Genomic DNA, 24,122 nt, shown 5'->3' with positions numbered 1-24,122 from the left:
TATTTTCCATTCGTTTGATGTGTTAGAGTTTTGATATTGTCATTTGTTAAAGGACTTTTCTTTTGAATTTTTCGTTGAGTTCGGTATGTTTGTTATTGGACTTTTTTTTTTAAGTCATCGGTGATAACGATTCAAAAACCATTATAATCCAAAAGCCTGTAAATATGTTTTTAAACAAATGTATGCATTAGATTACAATATAGCTTGCATAACTGTTCATCATCATCATCATTTTTACATTTACCCTGTTAAAAGCGTGTTTCTATTTATGGTGGTTTCTACGGACATGTTACACCATGAAAAAAGGACGACACAAATCCTTACCTTTTTCTAAACACAGGCACGTGCTGCCAACACAGGTAAGTGCCGTAGACACAGATAAGAGAGGCGATAGAACCCAGATGTATATTAAAACACATAAGTCAAAAAATAAACTGCCAACGCCATGGCTAATAAAGAAAAAGAACAACCGACTAACAATAGTACACGAAACACAACATAGAAAACTTAAGACTAAGCAACACTTACCCCACCAAAACTGGAGTGATCCCAGGTGCTCTGAAAGGGTCAGATCCTGCTTCACATGTGGCACCCGTTGTGTTGATCATGTTATGACAAACCCAGTAACAAGTCTTATTCAAGTACACATTGTTATATGCTGGTATGCATGCTTTTGAAAAAACACGAAATCAATCATCCACGTAAAGTCAATGTTTTAAAATTGAAAAACACGACAACAAATAAGTCAACAGTAATCAAAATATAAAAACTTTTGTTGATCATTTTTTAAAATTTATTTAATAAGTCAGCTTGGATATGACATATCATAGCAACCAGCCATTATAATTCCATATACAATGATATATCTGTCTGCCAGTCAAAATATTGCCATGTAAATACAATAAAGCATCAACATCATTATCTGCAAGCCGTAAGACTGCTGTATACTTATTTGTAGGGTGAAACCATAACATATAATGTATTATATAACTGCTATACCTTTATATAATGTCTAAAATATGGTGATTGTTTTTGGAATACGTTTGTAAAATTAATTAAAAAAAGACAAACAACTATCAAAAAGGTTGAATAAAAATGATTGAAGTATGAAGAGACAAAATCAGATTAGTATAATAAATGGAATTGAAACCTATAAATTACAGTGTAATAATTTGATAAAATTAACATCAAATAACCTTCAAATGGAACATGAAGTTATCATCGACAGAACAGAATTACGCTACCATTAAAATCGTGAAATAGAACAAATGAAGTATAAAGTAGTCGTTACTGTTACAGTTGAGTCAACAGTCAAAATATAAAAGTCTCGTCATGTAGCTGGCCTCTATAGTTTGGCATTTAAACAGGTATAGTTTGAAATAAAGGTAATGATAAAGAAGAAAAAGTTTATAAATTGGTCACTCTTTTATTTTTTTAAGACATATAAACGTTTTATTCCTAAATATTTCCTGTATACAATTACCTTAGTCGTCCAGTAACAGGCTAAGGGTCCCTGTTTACAAAATGAACCATCTATCCAGGGGAAATAGAAGGCAATAAAAATCTAGTCCACCTTTTACCTTGGATTTACAAATAGTGAAAAAATATAACCATATAATGTTAGAAGCATGTAACAGTTCTATAATTATTTTAAAGTAGTAAGTACATGAAACTAATAAGATAACCACACAAAAGATGTGCATTTACTACAATTAACATGATAGTTTAAATTTTTTATCATTTTTTTTTATATTTGTATAAATTGTTAACATCGATATTCTCATACGATAAACCATAAAAAAAAAATATGCACTTTGACTCAAGCTTATACTATAATTACTGTCTAAATTCTCATTATTGCCGACTCCAATTTTGTCTTATCAATTGATGTCAACGCCTTTAAAAAAAAGAAGAACACATTTTAGATTATTTTTCAAGTTTTGTTTCCAGATATTATTAATATCTTGCGGCGCTTAAGGCGTTTTGTTAAATTTTATTGAATTTCTAATTTTCCATAGTGTCCATTTAAAATATATGATAATTATGTTTTAAAAAATTATCATATTTTAGTTCTCCAGTGTTTTTACCTTACATAATGTCCTTTTCAACAAAAGAATAATTAATTCCTATGTTTGATTTGATAAGAGATTTTTTAAAATTAACTGAGATGTACTACAACTAAAAAAATAATTGTTGCAGGGTTTCTATATTACTTTTATTTTGACAAATGTGTCATTTTCCATTTGAAATCTTCATTTTCTTAATCTTTCGTTAGTATATAAAATATTGTGCATGGATCTTCATTCAAATTCTTTTACTTTATTTTCAATTTTCAAAAGTTTTAATCCCGACCACCTATGTTCCAAATATTTCCTCCCACTTAATTTGACATTTTGGAGAAACATCTTTATCTAAAACCGTACGAATATTTTTGAGTTTTAACATTGATGGTTTGGTTGTTTAAGTTAATGATCTCAAGGTCATGAAGGTCATTTGATATCTTTAATTTACTTTCATAATGTAAATTCTGGTTTTCGCAAGATTTCAATATTTGCACGAAATCTTTAGGAATTGCCTGTTAATTTTTGAAAATTTGGAAATAAAATTCTCCGATCAATTAGCTTCCTATAAATTTCTGTACAGCTAATAAAATCTGTAGTTTCTGAATTCCAAATGTCTTGGATAGTTGTGATATCGCTTTTCAAAAAAGAAGAGTAGAACAATGGTTTATTTTTGAAACGAATAGAAGAGTTTCCAAATATTATCGTATTAAAAAATAGCACTTTTTTTTAAAGGTGCATCAACATTTTGATTGAATACTGACCACGTATTTATTATTTTCTGATAAACTTGTGGCAGTTGGTTCATATCTAAACCATTTAAACTTGAACACTTACATACAAAAAAGGCATCATTATATTTTTCATCAAATTTCCGTCATATTATCATCATATTATCATTAAAAATTTCTTGTAATAAACTAAAGAAATCGTTTTGTATTATGTCCCAGTGTAAAACATAAAATTCTGATATTATACCATCTTCACCAGGTGATTTGTTCTGTTTAAGTAATTTTAGTACCTTTTCTATTTCACATATATTTATATCTCTATCTAACATTTCTTTATCTTCCTTACTTACCTTAAATTTGTCACTCTTGTATCATCATGCTTGATCAGACATGAATATAACATAAATTAAGTTGGTTTTTGGTTTGGTTTTATAATAGCTGCATACAACCTATCAAGACTTAGATTTGAACCGGATATCAAGGATATTATCTGCTTTGTTAAGAAAACAACTATACCCATTAAATGGTTTATCTAAAATGTTTAAAAAAATAATTAAAACACAACTATTTGTTTTTGTGTTTTTGTGTTTCTCAACCATGCTGCTTTCTTTAGTGTCTCACCCAATCAAGAATAACAAAATATGAAAAGAAATATATAAATTACAAAACAAAACAACAAAAAGATTAAAGTTCAAAGATTCTGTCGTTGATTTTCAAAAGGATGACGTATGTACAAAGATGATAAATTTACAAGAAGTTCTTCAATCTTGTGGTTTCCTTAATTTCTCACCCATCTCCATGCTAGGATGAATATGATACCAGAGAACATCCCTCCGAATCCACCCACAATGCATAACCAAAACGAGTAGTGAAAATTGGAAGCATCCAGCATGTGTCCACCTCTTGAAATTGTAGAGAAGACAATAACCCCGATCAAGGCAATTACTCCTGTAATAAAACAGTATAAATGTTAAACCTATTCATCAATCGATTTGATCAAAAGCATGATTGCTTATGAGAAGCGAGTTTGTCTCGTCGACAAACCAAAGGTTTTTCTGTTTTAAAATCAACGATGTAAGTACATTGTATATCATGAAAAACGTGTCTTCCACATGACTGTGAAGAATTTGTTGAGAAAAAGAAGGCGCTAGCTATGGTGTTCTAATACTATTTTTTTGCCAATTTTCCAAATTATTGTCATTTCAAAAGGCAAAGTTTCCTGCAAAAAACATTTAGCCGATATAAACCATTTAAAGCGAAACCATTATACGTCAATGACAAAATTATATGATTATATTTTTTTATTTGATCGATGCTGAAATAAGACTATATATTATAAATCAGTTTTAAAAAAAATTGTTTTCATTATGACTAAATACCAGAATATTATTTGTGTGAACTAATTAAAAGATCAAAGCCATTGTTACATTATAGTTCGTTTCTCTGTGTGTTACGTTTCGGTATTGTGTCGTAGTTCTCTTATATTTGATACGTTTCCCTCAGTTTTAGTTTGTAATCCGGATTTGTTTTTTTCTCTATCGATTTATGAATTTTGAACAGCGGTATACTACTGTTGCCTTTATTTTTCGCAGATTACCTGAAAATATGAAAGAGTTAAGTTTGCAATGAGACTAGTTTTCCAAAAGTTTCAAAGATTGAAAAATAAGTTTAAAAAATAGTTCATGGTGGCTTGATGTGATGTTACTATGTGTTGGCCCTGTATTTCAAATTTTTATCGGTATTAAGGTACAACAAGAGGTAAAATAAGTATATATCAAGATATTGCTAGTCTGATTGGGCAGATACGGTAACTATTTTGAAATGAAGCATTCCAGTCAAGGTAAATAGGGATAAGTCGGAATCAATGCAAAGTATTTCTACTATCACATTTACGACAGAAAATTATGTGTGTAAGTGTTTGTTAACAACTAACTACGATGTGTGTGTGTGTGTGTTAATTCGAACAATCAAAACTAATTCAACGCTGTTGGTCAGATTATTACTTATCATTTATTTTTGTTTACATCGGGTATTGACCCGAAGTATTTGAACAGTGTTATATAGGACCATTATAACGGATTTCATTTCAATACGAAAATCACTTCTGTATGTGTGTACCTGCTATCAAGTTGAGTAAGCCTGTAACCACAAACAGTATCCCTCTTTCCTTCAATACAAACATCTTGAGAAAAGCACATATTACCGCTGCTACAAAGGCTACTAGTGCAAGACATTCCAGAGCTTCAGTGGCTTTGAATTGGGCGAATTGTCCACCTGTAAATATGCATACATATACATGTAGTTGTTCCGGACCATATGAGTATTTGGACCATACGCGTATGGTCATGACCATATGCATATACTCATTTGGTCCGACCATACGCGTATGGTCCGACCATATGAGTATTATACTCGTTTGGTTAGTAACGGACCTGACCATATGAGTATTTGGACCATATAGGTAAAAAAAAATTTAAATTAAATTATACAAATTTCAATAATACAACAATTTTATATAAAAAACAATGATGGTTACATGACAATGTGATATTTCTATAATTCAAATACTACGTAAAATTTAAATGTTGATGCTATAGCTAGTTTTCATCGCTAATTCTTGCATGTAGGCTTGGGGTGACATTAACTTCCAGACGGTGTCATAGCTTTTTTGTATCTGCAAGTTTTGGTTGTGCACGATACTTTTCATTTACACCTTTTGTTTGCAAGTGAAAAGCTAGCCTTTTTGTTGCTGCGTACAGTGATACCGAGGTCTTGGGCCATTCCGATATGTCTACGGTGTTTTTAAGAAGCTCTAGATCTTAAATATCGTAACATGACTGCAATACACCATATTCACCAGACACCTTAAATAAACTTTGTTTCTTTCCAGTGACTTCTTGTGTCACAGTTCATTAAGAAATTTTTAAATTTCACTTTTATAAGTCGACATATTGCCAATCACTCGTTAAAACAAATCAGTAATGACCATCGGTAATGACCATCGGTATAACATGTGTTTCTTATAGTATTGACAAGTAAGTAAAATTAACCATGTGAAACTTCTAATTTTTATTTAGCTAACCTTTTTTATTATAATATCTATAATACTAAAATTACGAGGTCCAATTTGTCAGCCGTCATCACGTAAAAACGACGAATCACAGAATTCAACTTTATATATAACTAATATAGTACAAAGGTGTAGATTAAAAATTACACCACTCCAGGCCCTTTTGTTTTCCACGTAATTAATATTGCCAATAATTAAGAAGTTCCGGGTCGAGTCCGCTACCGATACCAATAGTATATTCACCTGTTACCTATTACCTTATCTGTACGTTCCGCATCTGACAGGCGCACCACCAAACGTTGTATTCAGGACTAATATGCTATATACACGGGTCATAACCACAGGGTTGACACTACTAAATTGTCAAATTGTTACCTATTGTAGTATTTTAATCAGTAAGACTTTCTAAGATAACAATACGAATACTAAAAATCTGGACTAAAAATAAGGCGTATACGGGTACAGTTTTCAATTTGTTAGTGGGCATGACGTAAAACAGCAAAGCAAAGAATTCAACTTTATTTATAACTTATATAGGACAATGCTGTTGATTAAAAAATACTCTATTCCAGGACCTTTTGTTTTTCCAAATAAGTTCCAGTTCATCGGGTTCAAACAGAAAGACTTGAAAGCAGAGAAAAACTGTGTATCTTATAATCGACATGACTTTATCAGATGACAATACTAATACTAAAATAAGGCTTGCGCAAAGTTGTATACTTTAATTCAGTCACGGACCCGTGATATCACGGGTGTGTTCTAGTAATAATAAAAATCACCTATATGATAGCGTCTTTTTAATGAACGATCATACAATGAAGAGTCTAGAAGTTTTAAAGTAAACTGTAACAGAGTGTTAATTACCCCGACCATACGCGTACGGTCGGACCATACGCGTATGGTTGGACCATATGAGTATATGCCCATATGGTCATGACCATACGCGTATGGTCCAAATATTCATATGGTCCGGAACATAGTCAATGGTAACTGATCGTTCATTTTTAATACCCTTAGTCATTCAAATACTCAAATATACAGACAGAAAATTAAATAATAGCGTTGAATCTATCATTTAATCTATATCGGGAAGGCTTTTGATTGTCATCATTATGACGTCAATGATGCCTTGTTAATTATATTCTTAAGAGAAATTTGAAGAAACAAAATTAACTGTTTTTTTTCTTCAAGAAAGAGTTAATACATTGTATTAAATAGAGTTGGCACAATGCATTTCGAAGGTGTTTTAATTGTAAACATTGACACAAGAGACAATGCAATGTATTCAAGCGAGTTGTTGCAAATTACTTCGGAGACATGTTTCATTTTAAGTTAATGACTTAATGCAACGATTGGCACATGTGACAAGATTTTACCTGCATGAGATATCTGACTTAGTGTCGTTGCTACACTAGGAAGTGGTAGTACATTCACATAGCCCGCACGTCTCAAAGGACGTTCATCTTTAGCGTGATTCAATTAACATTTTGGCTAAATTAGACGCTAACTGCCTGTGACAGTTTTAAAAAAGACGCCTAGTTAACGACTTAAATGCACCCTTCTAACATACGGCTATATTATATATAAGGGCAAAAGTAGTATACCGCTATTCAAAATTCATAAATCGGTTGAGAAAAAAAAACCAAATCCGGGTTACAAACTAAAACTGAGGGAAACACATCAAGTATTAGAAGAGTGCTTAATTATAATACTGGTCCCTTTGACCTTTTTATTTAATGTACTTTCGGTTTTGCCCGGTCGTAAGTAATTCGTACGGTGCAATTGTTGTTAAATCAAGGTCTGAGGTCAAAACAGAATATTCCTAAATTTTGCTAGAATAAAACAAAATGCCCTTTTCTGGTCCTTTAAAATATTTGTTTTCTAAAACTTATCTGAACCTTATAAAACAAAATAACATAAATCCAAAATCAAATGAGAACTTAAATGTTGATTGCGCAAAATTAACAGATAATTGAAAAAACTTCCAAAAATGATAAGATAACAATAAAAGCTGAATGTTTCCTTAGGTTAGAATAAATTATGTAAAAATCGAATTTATTTATCGTGTTTAGGCCTAGATTATTTTTTTAATATTTTAAACTGCAATTACTATGGTGAAGTTCATGATGCAGCCTTCTAATGACGCTTTTGTGGTTGCCCTAAAAAAACATCTGCAAAAAGGGATCGTTTTGCATTTTTTGGCTAGATTATATTGTCAATATCGGCAGAAAATGATTAACTATATTTGAAAAAGGGTAAAGAACAAAATATTTCGCATCTCCCATGACATTTAATATCAGTCGGAACAGAAAGTTGTATTTCAACTAACATCATTTGATATTGCATGCTATGAAACTTTTGCCTAAGCACACCTGGTTGACTTACTAGGAAAGCGATTGCGTGATGTTGACATATTCAACTATCTCAGTCACAATTACGTTCTATAATTCTGCATGTTACTTGTTTATTTAGGATTTTGTAAATATACTAGCTACCATGTGGTGAATGATTTAGAAAATTGAAAAATGTGGACATGTGATCTCAGTTAACCTCTATTCTTTTATTACTTTAGAATAATTTCATTCAGAATCTAGCAAAACTAATGTACATAGGTCATGTCACAATTTACACTGTGATTATATGCTATGTTTGTTTCCTTTGATCACGTCTGTGTTCTGACTTAATCAAGCAACGTACTAGGGTATTTTTAGAATGACATATGTGACAAGTTTAATTGCAATATAAACATTGAAATAAAATTGAATTATTTGCATGAACAAAATTAATGTCGAACATCGCCTACGTTTTGAATCAATTTGGTCGGCATTTTTTTTATCGGAACTTCGAATTTGATCAAATCAAACAAAATGTATCCACTCCCAAAAACATTTTATTCTATGCTACTACAAAATAATACAATGACTGAAAACGTATGCATTCAACAGTTATTTGATAACCATCATAAAAATCGTACAAAACATCTTTTCACAAGTCGAGCTAAGGCGTATAAATATTTATCGTGTGTGCGAGAGACAGTTTCTAAACTAATACAATTCTTAAAAACGCGAGGTTAGGCGGTAAAATACACAATGTAACAAAAATGTCATGATCGTTTAATCTATGTAGCCCGTTCATTTTCAGTAATAAACGTTTAGCCATTATTGCTATATATACTAAACTGTAAAAGTCACGTGATGCCCGCGATAGTTGGATATGGTTTGTAAGGTCACCAGGAGTCGTCAAAATATCCGCAGGGTGCCACTTTTACAAGACCTCTGGCAATAATTTATTTAGTCATGTCAATTATCAAATTATGGATGAACCCAGAATGAATAAAAGTTGTTTTTCCAAATATACATACATATGGCAATATGTATCGAGATGCTGTAAGAATTTGTCATGTCGATAATCGATAGTCGAATTTTAACATTTATTTTTATTACTTTTATATTTTACGTTAATATTTATGAATGTATGCATATTTCTTTGGAGTAAACATAATATATATTTTTATTCTTTTGCAAGTCAATTTTTTTGTGTCAAGTCTTGAGGTTTAAGAATGTATGTTGGTGATGGGAATCTTTGCATTTGTGGAAAGTTTACCCAAATGTTTGTTAATTAAAGTATCCCTTTAACATGTTTAAGAACAAACGAATGAATGTAAACGTGAGTGAACCTCAAATTCGTCGACAGTTTAAGTATTTTATTCTATCCATCTATGCATCTATGCAAAAACACATTTAGTATTAATCAGGAATTGAACAAAATCGAGCACACTCCTAACAGTAGAGAGTTCATATAGTGTGAAATATGCATGTGCAAAACATTCATTTGGGATAGATGTAAACGTAATACTATGGAACTGAGGGTAGTGAAATAGAAAGATGATAATTGGAAAGTTGAAAACCTCCCGAGTGTCATTGGTTATAGTTTGAAGTCGTCCGCCTGTTTCAATAGTACGGATAAAATCAAGTTATGATGGAGAAAATATAGCTACATTTATCTAATTGACTAGGATATATGTAATGCAAGCACACAATAAATTTACATTATCGAGTAACAAAACATCATCAATATCTCAAAGTGAAATAATGAAAATCGAGTCGATAATCTGTTTTCAAAGTCAAAGTGTGAAATACGTGTAGCTACGGTTCAGGAAAAGAGGAATTTTGTTAAAAAAAATAAAGGAAATACCTGTGATGTCAAAACATAGTTCCCTTCCATATGCTGGACCACATTCTTGCCATAGTCCAACATGACCAATTTTGACACCTACTACATTCTTTATTATGTACCAATATGTTGTTGAAAATCCTATAATATGAAAAATCAAGGATACAACACTTATTATACTCCCTCCAATTACCATAGGTGGAACTTCGGCTAAAGATACCGACATTTTGTCACGTTTTAATTTCCTGTAACGTTTCAAACGGAGTCTAAAATATAATGTGTATCAAATGATGTTTACAAAACTAAATAGTTACCTCAAGTAGAGGTCTTCATGCAGGAAGATTTAAATTCAACAGTCAATCGAAATTCAATTGTTTTATCATGTTTATATTATGTGAAGAATTTATCAAATCTTAATCACTAATGTTTTAAAATTTTGTTTAGGCAGAAAATGTTGATTTAGTTTATCTCAAACAAGGAAAATATTTTAGTGTTGATGGTTTTATATCGGCACTTTTTCAATTTGAAAAAAAACCTGTTTATTTGTTAAGTGTGGTGAAAATGAAATAATAATTCAACATATTTAATGATAGAATACCTTTTCGATGTTTCAAGTTTTTTATTTTAATCATAAAATAAAATTTGTTTTTCCTTTTGCAATCATCAATAATGTTATTTTATAATACATATGATTACTCGACGGATGCTGCATGTGGACCAGGATCGTTTATCCTTCCGGAGCAGATGAGATCATCCCCATTTTTGGAGGGGTTCGTGTTGCCTAGTCTTTAGTTTTCTATGTTGTGCTTTTTGTACTATTGTTTGTCCGTATGTCTTTTTCTGTTTCATGGCGTTTCCAGTATTATTTCGATTTATGAGTTGGAATGTTCCTCTGGTATCTTTCGATATAAGGTTCATATAGTGGAAGATATTAGCAAGCAAAATCGAGGGAATTGTGCAAATGATGATACAAGCATGAAAGTTACCACAAAGCATCATTATTATATACTTTTTAAGAAATAACTGCTGGCCATTAAAAAAATTAATTTTTTCAAGATGGCTACGGCCTTTTTCTAAAATGGCTGTTTTCTCCAGTTTAAATATACTGATTTTTCTGGAAAACTTTTCTTTGAACTTCTTTTAGTAAAAACCAATTTTCAGGTTTGGCGGCTACCTTCCTTAGATCACATTTTTATCAAAAATGAATATTTGACATATCCAGTATTTGTGCATGCGCGAAAATGTTACAAAATTCTTTCAAAAACATTTGAACTATTTACTATATTTTTAGTGTTTTTGGATTGCTAATGATATTATGAATTGGTTTAATAACATTTTTCAAGGTTATGACACTTTTGCGCATGTGCTAACTATTTATAGACATCAAGAGCGATATGTATGCACTACCAGGCAATTCACAGGTATTCGATGGATAAGGCTAAAATGTGGTGAATCCCATAGAAACATCAATTGTAACTGCAGATCAGCCACTTTTGGAAGTGCCTAGTGAACAAATTCACTGGTAATTGCCTGTGAGATTTTGTACTTTACAACAGTCCATATAAGCATGATAGCGTATTGTTTTAGGTCTTGATCGTGTAAATTATACTCGAGCGTTACCGACCCATCTCCAAGATATGACTTCCCTTCCCGAACATCATCCACAGGTGGCAATGGAATTTGAAAATGATAATTTCACTGTACGTAAGACCAGCAAATTTCTTTCTTATAGCACAATTGATCAGACACAAAAACAGAATAATGCAATTGTGAAGGGCGATGTTGGTGCCATAGGATTAACCGAAGATCCAATTTAGACAAATGGATGGTAACTGGACCAGGAGTCAGTATACCAGAAGATGAATTTGAAAGATCTCGTGGTTTGGGTCATTCTATAACAGATGAACGACCTAATGAAGACTCTACGAAAACACAAAAAGATGTCTTTAAACAGCTTTTAAGACTTTGTAAAGTGATGAACGAGTTAGGAAATAAATTTCTAGAAGAGTCGTCAGATTTGTAATAAAAATACTCCATTTAGGAAATTGTTGAACAAGTAAGATATGTAAATAAACTCCAAGATATTGGTCCAAACAATACGAAGATCGTTTGAAGCAAATGCAAAACGAAGGAGAACCTGCTTTTTATAACCAAATAAAAAATAACAACTTCTTTTTTTGGCCGTAAAATGAAACTGGAAACGTCTTTGTCAAAAACAAAGCTAGAAACCTTAAAAGTGATTGTGATATCTTTTCTAGACTTTTCATTTCTTGTCACAGTAGACAGTTTTACATGAAATATTTCTTTATCCATAAAAAACAAAACTTCTCCTCCGTCTTTGTCTCAAGATGTTTCTTGAAATAGTGGTATTAAATCGCTGTAAATGTGTTTACTTGAAACATTCTGCGATTTTCTGATCATAATTCGGACGCAGTTATCGTTGGTGGGGCAGCAATGGTTAATTCCAGGTCACAAAATTGGGCAAACATATTTGATGATTATGCAAATGATGTCATACTGCCTTGCATAAAATTTTGCATCGATTCAAGAGTAGACATTGTATTTGATGTTTACTAAATGAATAATTTAAAGGCTGTGACAAGACAAAGGCAACATTTTTGTGTCAGATGGACAGGTGTCGGTTCTGGTAGAACACCAAGGGTTTGGAGTAGTTTTCTCTTTGAAGATGACAACGAAATGAAATTGTTCAAGTTTCTAGCTGACAAAATTGCTTCTTAAGAGACTTATAAAAATGTGAATGTTACTCATGGTGAAAATATTCTTTGCAATAAGGATACTTCCTATCAACCCTTTGTTATCATGGGGAAGTTCATACACGAATGATTGTCCATGTTCGGCATGATTATGAAAAGTGTTGTAAAATGTAATTTTGTGTAGTACTGACACAGATGTAAAAAATGTAATAGTGAATTACAGCAATCGCAAAACTATATAGAATACATTGTGGATAGGTTATGGAAGGAATAAAGACTTTTGATGGCTTCCTGTACGTGAAATATCAAATGCGTTTGGTCCTTGTGTAGCTGCTCTTCCTTTCGTCCATGCATTCAGTGGATGTGAAACTTTGTCGTATTGTCGTAGGAAATGGAAGAGGTCAGATAGGCTAACAATGGAAGGTTTTTCAGATGTAAAGGACGTTTTTAGTTGGCTTAAGTAGGAAGCGAGGCACGATGTAAATTGTTTGCCAGGAAGCAGCGGCATTATGATGCAATTCCGCAAACAAGAGGTTCTTTTCCAGAACACATCAAAAGGAAAGTTGATCAAGGAGGAGTTGTTTAGGCTTAGTCTGATTCATGTATTCGACAGGTACATGTACCAAGACATGAACACTGGGGTTGGATGAAAGAAAGAATCAATGACAGTTGGAAACCGAAATGGACTTCTGTGACTGCCGTTGCATCCTCGTGTCAGGAACTTTTGAAATGCGGAGGCAAAACTCCAGCTGTGTTGGTAACTGTAAATGCTACCGTTCTGGCCTTCCATGTACGGGTTGTTGTATAGGCAACTGTCAGATAATTATAAGATAAGCAACCTGTCTTTCTAACCAAACTAGGCATTTAAACTTAACAAAGAGTGTTATCACTTGTTAAGTTGATGGAAATTATACAAATATTTTCTCCGTATCTCAGTGCCTCCATTTTGGAACCGGAAATCACTATGTTTCTTCATTTATGTGTTGTTTTGTCGTACTTAAGAATTGTTTTTAACGTTTTATTATAACTTACATTGGATTATACCTATAACATAGCTTGCAAGGATTTATATCCCATGTGAAGTTGCTAGAAAGTATAAAAAGTAAAGTTTTTGACTTTTTTGCCGGCATTTTGAAACCGGAAGTCACCTTTAGTTTCATTAATGTATTGTCTAGTCGTTATCAAATCTAACATTGAATTTTACATATAACACACCTTTCAACATGTTCAAAGGATTAACGAAGTATTGCCAATTTGTAATGACGCCATTTCCAAAATGTGTAGTGGCCATTTTGAAAAATTGAGTTTTTTTTCTGGCCAGCAGCGGATTCTTTATAAGTACCATTTAGTTAACCTTTATACCAAATTTCATGCTTGTATCACGATTTGTACAATTATGTCCATAATATCTCCCACTAATAGAAATTATGTGAAGGTTCCTAGACTAAATATAAAAAAGAAGATGTGGTATGATTGCCAATGAGACAACTATCCACAAAAGACCAGAATGACACAGACAATAACAACTATAGGTAACCGTACGTCCTTCAACAATGACCAAAGCCCATACCGCATAGTCAGCTATAAAAAGTCCCGATAAGACAATGTAAAACAATTCAAACGAGAAAACTAACGGCCTTATTTATGTAAAAAATGAACAAAAAACAAATGTGTAATACATGAACAAACGACAACCACTGAATTACAGGCTCCTGACTTGGGACAGGCACATACATAAATAATGTGGCGGGGTTAAACATACTAAATATAAACAAGAAGATGTGGTATGATTGCAAATGAGACAACTATCCACAAAATAAGATTGAGACAGTCATTTAAAGGGACTCAAGCTTATTCTGTATGACAGTAAATCCCAGTTCTAGATATATGATACATGATATATCTTTACTCCCCATAAGAATTAAAATAAAAGTAATGGACAGAAAAGTTTAGTGTTATGTAAAGAAAAACCTTTATTAACGAATGATTAATTGCTGACATCTTGATTTAAAAAATTGTCCGTTTATACATTTTGAAATTATAAAGAAACAAAGATTTTAACGCCGACAAGCAAAATTGACCTAAAATGGAATCGAATATTATCTTATATCCTTCTAGTCATATAACTCCTCAACTATAACGGTCCGTGTACATCCATGGCTTTCAAATATTTGGCTTTGAACGTTCCTGATGAAGGTAAATCCAGAAAAGCGCGTTGAATGAATGATATATGTGACATGTTGTTTTCATTTTTACAGCTCTGGGTCGATACCACTGGTAGTGGCCTATAATTTCTTGAGGGTAGTATCAGCTAAGTAGTTCGTACTTCGATCTTAACATAAAATATAACAAACCTTTCTAACATGTTTCCGTTTCTTAATTTCTTAATGATAAAGAATCTAAGGTTTCATATATAAGTCTTTGAGCGTTATTGACGGAGGTCAATCTATTAAAGCGTCTCAGATGCTTAAAATTCTAAACGTGTTGTTAACAAGTTTAAGCTAGTTTAACACAAGAAAAATGTGTTATTCAAATTAAAAACAAGAACAAAATATATTAAATCACCATCTATTTATTTTGACTTAACTTGCTCATCAGAACTCCGGTCAATTCAAAAAATTCAAATCGGAAGGAAATTACATAAAAAATGAGGGTTTTGTCGAGCTGATATTACATATAAGGTATTTGTTGTTTAAATAACTGTATTGTAATATGTGCATTAAACATGTAAAAATTGGTCATATTAATGCCCTAACGAAATTTGTTCATATTGACGTTTACTAAGAATATCGTCATGCAAGTTTGATATAGTACAATATCCAATATGTCTATATCATTTTAACAATGGAATAGATACATCCTAGATTTTTGGTTGGCATTTGGGATTAATGGCGGTATCTTCGATCAAAATGTTCATTGGATATGACTAAGTTCATGACTTATGTCATTAACATTGTTAGATCTTTTTCATTTAATTTACATTTGTTTTATGAATCACTGAAAAAATGTGTGCAGAACGAGTAAATTATTTGCGGACCCAGGACCTTTGGCAATGGGGCGGATATCTCGATTCAGAATAGTGGCCTTCATACACAAATTGTATACCAAAGAGGAACATACCCTTGACCCCTCCTCATTGTCGTTAAGCCTTAGACAATATATTTAAACAGAAAGTATCATATATAATGATAAAAAAAACATTAAAAGCTTCGGACATTATCTCTATGTTATACGCGATTGATTTCACCCAGGTTTTTAAATGTGTCACTAAGATCTTTCCTTATATGAATTTCAAGCGTATTTTTTTTTATTTTTTTTTTTACAAAATGAACTTTCAGCGGAAGATCTAGGTGTAATCTATATGCGTTAGAAGAAGGAATTAAATGTTCAGTGTTACAAAACAAACTCTCCAATCATGGATTTTGTATGTTCAATGTACAATGTCAATTTAGACTTTGCGTTAAAAGTTAAATATAAATGCTCTACCATTAAAAATAGTCGGGCAGTCAACATTTTTAGGACTATGATATGTTTATCTATCCATCATGGTCCAAATGAAGTAGATTAAGATAAAGCAACTACAGGATACTATTCTACCTTCAACAATGAGCAATACCCATACCTTATAATCAGCTAAAGACAGCTAAAGACAGGATAAAGACAGGATGGAAATGGATATTGTAAAAAACATGAAAAAGGCTACATCATATTTAACATGTGTGTCAATTTGTAAGATGATGTGACAAAAAACAACATGGAAAACAACCTTATATAAAAACTTCAACCTGGCAGCAGACGTACGAACGGACACATATACCGGAAAAAATAAGGCACTACTCAGGGATCTCCATGGATGAATTTTTTTTAATGAATTCATATAGCAAATTGATGCTATGCAACAAGCATCTTTTTCGAATCTGAATATAAACTGGAAACGTGGTTGTATCAATTTGATTGTAAACTACGAAATAAATTAGGAATATTTACGATACGGTATTTTTTCACAGTAGATACTTTAGTTTTTACTTTTTAACTTTTAAGTAATTCTATATTATCGTTACAGCAGTACTCGAGTTACTTGCGATGAAATTATATTAATATTTTATGTCTTATTTTGTACTTTTTAAAAAAGGGGGGATGCTGATTGCGTCAAAATAAAAGCACGTGTTCGACTTTTTAAACGATTTTCTTGTAACTGGATTATTAATTAATTTATTTATTCTGAATTATCATAATCATTTGCTTAAACTTAGTTGCATAATTCGATAAATGAATCGTCTATCTTCAAATAGTATTCTTTTGTCTGGTTTGTTGATCTACCTGTACAAGCTCAGGTACAAGTGATTAGCGATCTTAATCCGGATATCCCTCAGGCGTTAGAACTGTATTGGATTATAATATAAAAAAGCCTAAGGGTTATGCAATTACATGCATTTGATTAAAATTTCTAAAAAAATGGCGTCGGGCTATAAAAAACGATTACAGTTTTGAACGATGGCGGAAGATAATTTAAAGATGGCGTGGGTCATTTGACGATGGCGCAAGATACTTGATACTTGAGCGATGGCGGGGCGCCATTATTAAATAGGCCATGAAGATCCTTGCTACTATAATAAGCGGAGTACAACAATCATCAATCCAAAAATGTACCTTTTATCGATAAAAATCTAGAAAAAATCTTACCCTTTGTTGTGTGGATAAATCAACGTTCGGAATAACTGGGCGTAGGCAACTAGGCAATGTTTCACCTTGTGATTTTCATTTATTAATACTAAAAGTGCATATAATCAGTGAAAAATCCTGAGATACAAAGAAAATTTCCAATAAATGCATCTAACAAATGTGTTTCACAGTACACAATACTTTATATTATAAAATCAAAAAGTCAAAGGCATGTAAGAAATGTACGACGTATACTGAATGATGCGAAATTTTAACACGTAACAAATGTTGATATTCCAATATCAAGACTGGGTTGCAATTCTAGGACTTTTTTATACTTTGCAGACAATGATAGGACTTTTTCATTGCCTTTCATACAATGATATGACATTATCTCGCCTTGCATACAATGCTATGACAATACCTCGCTTTACATAAAATGATATGGCATTATCGCTCCTTTTATACAATGGTATGGCACTATCTCGCCTTCCATACAATGATATGGCATTACCTCGCATTTCATACAATGATATGACATTATCTCGCCTTGCATACAATGCTATGACAATACCTCGCTTTACATAAAATGATATGGCATTATCGCTCCTTTTATACAATGATATGGCACTATCTCGCCTTCCATACAATGATATGGCATTACCTCGCATTTCATACAATGATATGACATTATCTCGCCTTGCATACAATGCTATGACAATACCTCGCTTTACATAAAATGATATGGCATTATCGCTCCTTTTATACAATGATATGGCACTATCTCGCCTTCCATACAATGATATGGCATTACCTCGCATTTCATACAATGATATGACATGATCTCGCCTTGCATACAATGATATGACATGATTTCGCCTTTCATACAATGATATGGCATTATCTCCCCTTTCATACAATACTATGGCATTATTTTGCATTTCATACAATGATATGGCATTGTCTCGCCTTGCATACAATACAATTTTACCTATCTTACCACATTTTAAGATAGTCGGTAAGAAAAATTCGTTACACGGTGTGCTATTAACCTTATATGATATATATATATATATATGGGGTCAGTAAATTCGATAGGGGGATTCGAGCGTCGCTCTCACCTATATTGAATTTACATACAAATCCCATTATATATCGAATTTAGTCACTAGCACACTATGTTACTAATAATATGGCAGTATCATGCCTAGCATATCACGATATTACCTTACCAAGCTTTACAGTTTTAGGTTTTCTATTAATTATCTTTAAAGAATAACTGAAAAGTTTCATAACAACAAATGAGGCTGTAGGCAGATAAATATAACGTTTAAACCAAACGAAAAAAAAGTAATCACGCTGTTTTACTTACATAACCTTAAATTGTATACTTGTCATTGTTTATACGGTTTAAATTACAAAACATAGCATATCATGACATTGTTTAAATCCTTCGAATACATTTATATTGCTAAAGAAAAGCAAAATGTAGTCTCTTTCATAGAAATAACGTTCATACACATAGCTCTTCGATCCAGCCGTTTACATTAGCTTCTCACCCAACGCCATGCCAGCATGAATACAATTCCCGTAAAAATTCCTCCGATTCCACCTACAATACAAAGCCCAAATGAGTAGTGAAAGTTGGAAGAATCCAACGTAATACCACCAGAAGAAATTGTTGCGAAGACTACTGTTCCGATCAAGGCAAGTCCTCCTGAAAGAAAAGAAAGTATTTATCAAACTGACTAGTGTACTGATTTCCAAGTAAATTTTACCATGTATCTTTTATGACTGACAATGCAAGTATTAAGTAGTAAATGTTAATATAATGGGCAATCTCCCGTTGTTCTCAACGTCAATAGATAGCCTATTTCTCAATAATTGTCAGTCATATAAATTTTGATTTAATTTTAAATAAACTCATATGAAGCACAACCCAGACGCTTAGGAGTGTTTTGAACTTGCAAGTATACTAAACGAAAAAGACATCTTCGTCATAACAATCGCAACTTGCAGGTAACCACGATCCTTTTGTTTAGTCTTTCACAACAAACATTGTAAATAACATGCGATATCCTAAGCTTTTATTGGGTCACGGCATGCCAGTCTCCATATTTTTCTAGTTATAATTCTTAAAGCGTTAATTTCTCAACCATCATAAAGATTTTCAAAGATTTACACTCAAGATGAATAAACAAACTCTTAATTCAAAACACGAATCGAATCATCAATGTGTACCATTCTGTCATTAATCTGGACGTATCGAAATTGAAGTTCAATTGTAATTGGCTATATTTGGCACGTCGCTTCAAGTATGTAAAAAAAGGATATAATATGTACGCAACAAATTGTATACCAAAGTTAAAACAAAGTGGATGTAAACAATTATAGACAACCGTACGGTCTTCAACAATGAAAAAAATCCATACCGTATAGTCGGCTATAAAACGCCCCAAGATGAAAAATAGGAAACTTAAAATTGAGAAAACCAACTGCCTAATTTATAAGAAAATAAGCTAAGAAAAACAAATATGACAGACAACAACCAAGACAACCACTGAACCAGAGGCCCCCGACTTGGGACATGTACACACAACCAACGAAAACCACTGAACCAGAGGCCCCCGACTTGGGACAGGCACAGACAACCAACGACAACCACTGAACCAGAGGCCTCCGACTTGGGACAGGCACACACAGAACGAGGAAGGGTTAAACATGTCTGTTTGGTTTGCTCTCACATTATGTCAATATTATAAAATAATATGCAATTGGCATACAAGTTATAGGTTTAGCTAGCTATAAAACCAGGTTTAGTCTACCATTTTTTACATAGGAAAATGTCTTTAGCAAGTCAGGAATATGACAGTTGTTTTCCATTCGTTTGATGTGTTTGAGGTTTCAATTTTGCCATTTGAACAGGGACTGTCCGTTTTGATTTTCCTTTGATTTCGATATTTTTGTTATTGAACTTCTTTCATAATGAATTTCCCATTGATACAATTGTCAATTAAGTTATTAATATTTACCTGCAATAAAGTTAAGTAAGCCAGTAACAACAAACATAATTCCTTTTTCCTTGAGTACAAACATCTTAAGGAAAGCACATACCAAAGCTGCAACGAAGGCTACCAGTGCTAAGCTTTCCATAACGCCTGCAGCTGCGAGTTGGGCGTCCCGTTCTGGTGCATCTGCAATAATATATTATAAAAATCAGGCAAAACAATATGTGTGTTAGGATATCCTCCGATAAAACAAGGGAATGTAGGCAGACAGTTTTTCTTATTATGCTTCGTTTGTACCTTTAATATATGTCGATAATTTGCAATTTTGTCAATTTTCTACACGAAAAGGGCCAAATAAAACTAAAGAATACGCATATTGAGGCATTCAAAAGTTGGACGGTAAATAAACCCTTTACATAAACATTTCTTGTATCTATGTCTAAAATCCAATTGTCTGATAGTCTTATTCCCTTTTATCTTCAACAACCTCAAATATACAAGGATCTGTCGAAATAAATACAAACAATTTTATGTCATCCCTGAACCTAGTAAGGCTATTACGTATTGGCTCTTAACACGCTTAATGTTATTGTAGTGATAACATCATCCAAACTACATTAAATTACAATAATAAGCATGATCGTATGCTGTAATGCATTTTATTTTGTATTATTAGATTGATCAAATATCGGTCACTGGAAGGACGACATTTATTAAAGCATTTGTAGCTGTGTTGATATTCAAAAACATCTACTTCACTGACAATTTCAAAGCTTGTCATTTTTATGTTATTAAATAACACGTGTCATTTTGGGCCTATCAACTCGTTTAGCCTTTTATTTCATGAAAAGAGATAGATGACACTCTGTTGATATATACACGACGAATTATTCAAACTAAATTAGAATAAATTTATTGAAGCACATGAATTCAATTGGCCGTTTCGGAATCTAAAGCATCATGGGTAATTTCATTGTTCGTACCCAAAAGTGAAAATAACGTTACGTCATTGGTTGAATTTCCATTGTTTATAACGTTTTAAACCAATCAAAACGCTTTGGTGTACGCTTTTGAAAATATTACCCAGGATGCATTAGATTCTGAAACGGTGAATTTCAATTCTGTAAATCATACAAAACAATGAAATACCAGTTCAAGATCCAACATCCCACATTCTCCACATAATAAAGATCCAACATCCCACCTTCTCCACATAATAAAGATCCAACATCCCACCTTCTCCACATAATAAAGATCCAACATCTTCTCCACATAATACAGATCCAACATCCCACCCTCTGCACATAATACAGATCCAACATCCCACCTTCTCCACATAATACAGATCCAACATCTCACCTTCTCCACATAATACAGATCCTACATCCCACCTTCTCCACATAATAAAGATCCAACATCCCACCTTCTCCACCTAATAAAGATCCAACATCCCACCTTCTCCACATTATACAGATTCAACATCCCACCTTCTCCACCTAATAAAGATCCAACATCCCACCTTCTCCACATAATACAGATCCAACATCCCACCTTCTCTACATAATAAAGCGTACGTAAATGTGGAAAGTACATTTTATCAGTAAATACTGAAATCAGTCAGAATAAAGATAATTGGTATGTTGCCATGGGGCCAACTATCTACCAGAGACTACAGGACATTGTAAACAACTATAGGGCACTGTACGGTTTTCTGCTGCTACATTATACTTTAATAATTTAATGTTGGATGTAACATGCCTTCTGTTGTTTTTTGTTGTATTTCAGCTCATAGACATAATGTTGTCATGTGACTGTGTCGTCAGTAACGTTTTTATTTTCATTATCTACTCCTTAAAAATGGAATTTAGAATTAATTATAAGGAATGACTGAAATATGTTTTTCTGTCTTTTCGAAATAACCTCAAAAATGCGGTGCGCTCTTTTAAATAACGCACTATGTAGGTTCTCCAGTGTGTACCACATTTTTAATGTTATTTCTTCATTCAATATAAAATGTCATTCCTTAAATGAATAAAATGAAGACATTGGTACAAATGAAAACAATATTTAAATATCCTACTACCTCGTTCAATGTATAACCTTCAGAACAAAATTCCCCGAACAAACAATGAGTTCACATGGATCCTGTTTAAATCTACTGAATTTTTAAACAATATCATTGAAAAAACCGGATATGATATTTTCTGTGTTGGTAGAATTATACGGGAACAGGCAAACTTTCGAATAAACAATTTGCATCTATGAAATAATCAATAATTCGGTAAAAATATACCACTAATATGCCTGGAATAATCCTCACCTGGTTTGCTTGCAATTTTTATGAAGATAACACTAGGTTATAAATCATTAAGATAAGCAAAATGAGAACAATTAATTCGATACATTACTTGAGAGTGCCCTTTGTCATCAAACGTATGATTAATGATTTAAATTAATGACAATATTATTGTGCAATAAGATGCATATAATACATGATAAATTTACTTTTGATATCACGCATAACCGCACATTACATTTTTTGAAAACAACAGCATACTTTACGGTTTATTGAACCCTGCTTTTTAGGTTCATAAGTGCATATGTGTATTGGTTAAGTCTATTTAAAAAAATATTTGACTACAATATAAAAATTAAATATTAAATGATAACGTTCATCATACTGTCACTTTTACTTGCTTTTTCTCAGCAAAGAATGCAAAATTGAAATTTAGAAGTTCCTGTATCTGTGATGAAGGGAACGATGAATTCTGTAAGTAAAAACAAAGAAATACCTGCAAAATTTTTACACACTTCTACTCCATTTAATTGAATACAAGATTTCCATAATCCCATATGAACAACATCTCCAATTTTATACCAATATGTTGTTGAAAATCCTATTATATGCAGAATGAATGATACAGTGGTAATAATACTTCCCCCAATAACCATCGGTGGTATAGTAGCTAAGGTATCCGCCATCATAAAATACTAGTCGTCTGTAGTGTTTAATGTCACTTATGTTTAAAGTTAACACGTAGTATGTGGTTTTATAAAATTATGATTGCAGTTATATAAATGAATTTTATAATTTTCAATCCACTGTTTTATAGTAAGTATTTGAAGGATGACATGTAATGGACAACGCACACGGATACAAGTGAAACCTTCCTTAAAAGGCACTGAGTGCTTTGTAAAATTATAAATTACGTCAGATTTTGTTTTTGTGTTTTTATGATTTTTAGTTAAAACTTAAGTTTTTTTTTTAACATTCAATAGTATTTACTGTGGGTTGAAAACCTATTTTCGTAAATTTCATAGGTAAAGGTGAACTCCGAATTGAGAAATGTTCAACGAAGTCTAAATTTTCTAGATCTTTGTTTGCTAACCTTAGAAAACCACGAACTGCGTATTGATAGTTAACTTGTTTTATATTTTATAAAAAGTAAACAGCATACAATTTATACACTATAGTATTTTACTGATCTTCGCATCAGGTTATAAATATATACTTTGCCCTATTTATAGATCGTAGTTTCCCATAGCGCGATCGGCAATTCAAATACATTAACGTTGGTTGTTCATTTGTCATTATTTATTCGCGTATTCCTGTGTGAATAAACTGTGTTGTTATTTATTGTATATTGATAATAAAGTATTGTATTTTTACATGTTGTTTGAATAAAAAACGTAACTGCCGTATA

The 24,122-nt window shown here is 32.3% G+C and overlaps 2 protein-coding genes across 3 annotated transcripts; both read right to left on the bottom strand.

Annotated features, from left to right (window-relative positions):
• Positions 1-770: 770 nt before the first annotated feature.
• LOC139499534 (peripheral myelin protein 22-like) lies at positions 771-10,300 on the bottom strand. The gene is made up of 3 exons (XM_071288255.1): positions 10,056-10,300; positions 4,910-5,065; positions 771-3,739 (listed from the first exon to the last, which is right to left on the bottom strand). The coding sequence occupies exons 1-3, from the start codon at positions 10,258-10,260 to the stop codon at positions 3,570-3,572; spliced, it is 531 nt and encodes a 176-aa protein (XP_071144356.1). The 5' UTR covers positions 10,261-10,300; the 3' UTR covers positions 771-3,569.
• A 7,190-nt stretch (positions 10,301-17,490) lies between these two features.
• Positions 17,491-23,568, bottom strand: LOC139499533 (uncharacterized). 2 transcript variants are annotated; one of them, XM_071288254.1, is made up of 4 exons: positions 23,211-23,568; positions 20,443-20,604; positions 18,135-19,127; positions 17,491-17,834 (listed from the first exon to the last, which is right to left on the bottom strand). In XM_071288254.1, the coding sequence occupies exons 1-3, from the start codon at positions 23,401-23,403 to the stop codon at positions 18,958-18,960; spliced, it is 525 nt and encodes a 174-aa protein (XP_071144355.1). In that variant the 5' UTR covers positions 23,404-23,568; the 3' UTR covers positions 17,491-17,834; positions 18,135-18,957. The 2 variants fall into 2 exon arrangements, with proteins under 2 accessions (XP_071144355.1, XP_071144354.1); XM_071288253.1 differs by having other exon boundaries at positions 17,491-17,924; positions 18,225-19,127.
• Between the last annotated feature and the right edge of the window lie 554 nt (positions 23,569-24,122).

Source organism: Mytilus edulis, chromosome 12 (assembly GCF_963676685.1).
Source record: "Mytilus edulis chromosome 12, xbMytEdul2.2, whole genome shotgun sequence".
NCBI lineage: Eukaryota > Metazoa > Mollusca > Bivalvia > Mytilida > Mytilidae > Mytilus > Mytilus edulis.
Note: the sequence above shows the minus strand (reverse complement) of the source record. Positions and strands in the feature narration are given on the sequence as shown.

What these genes read in the sequence shown, in the direction of transcription:
- LOC139499533 (XM_071288254.1), bottom strand. Translation starts at nt 23,403, where the DNA reads ATGATGGCGGATACCTTAGCTACTATACCACCGATGGTTATTGGGGGA. An exon ending in AGTGTGTAAAAATTTTGCAG is followed by an intron (nt 20,605 to 23,210) that starts GTATTTCTTTGT and finishes ATATTATTGCAG; the next exon opens with ATGCACCAGAACGGGACGCC. An exon ending in CTTACTTAACTTTATTGCAG is followed by an intron (nt 19,128 to 20,442) that starts GTAAATATTAAT and finishes CTTTTCTTTCAG; the next exon opens with GAGGACTTGCCTTGATCGGA.
- LOC139499534 (XM_071288255.1), bottom strand. Translation starts at nt 10,260, where the DNA reads ATGTCGGTATCTTTAGCCGAAGTTCCACCTATGGTAATTGGAGGGAGT. An exon ending in ACTATGTTTTGACATCACAG is followed by an intron (nt 5,066 to 10,055) that starts GTATTTCCTTTA and finishes GCATATTTACAG; the next exon opens with GTGGACAATTCGCCCAATTC. An exon ending in CTTACTCAACTTGATAGCAG is followed by an intron (nt 3,740 to 4,909) that starts GTACACACATAC and finishes GTTTTATTACAG; the next exon opens with GAGTAATTGCCTTGATCGGG.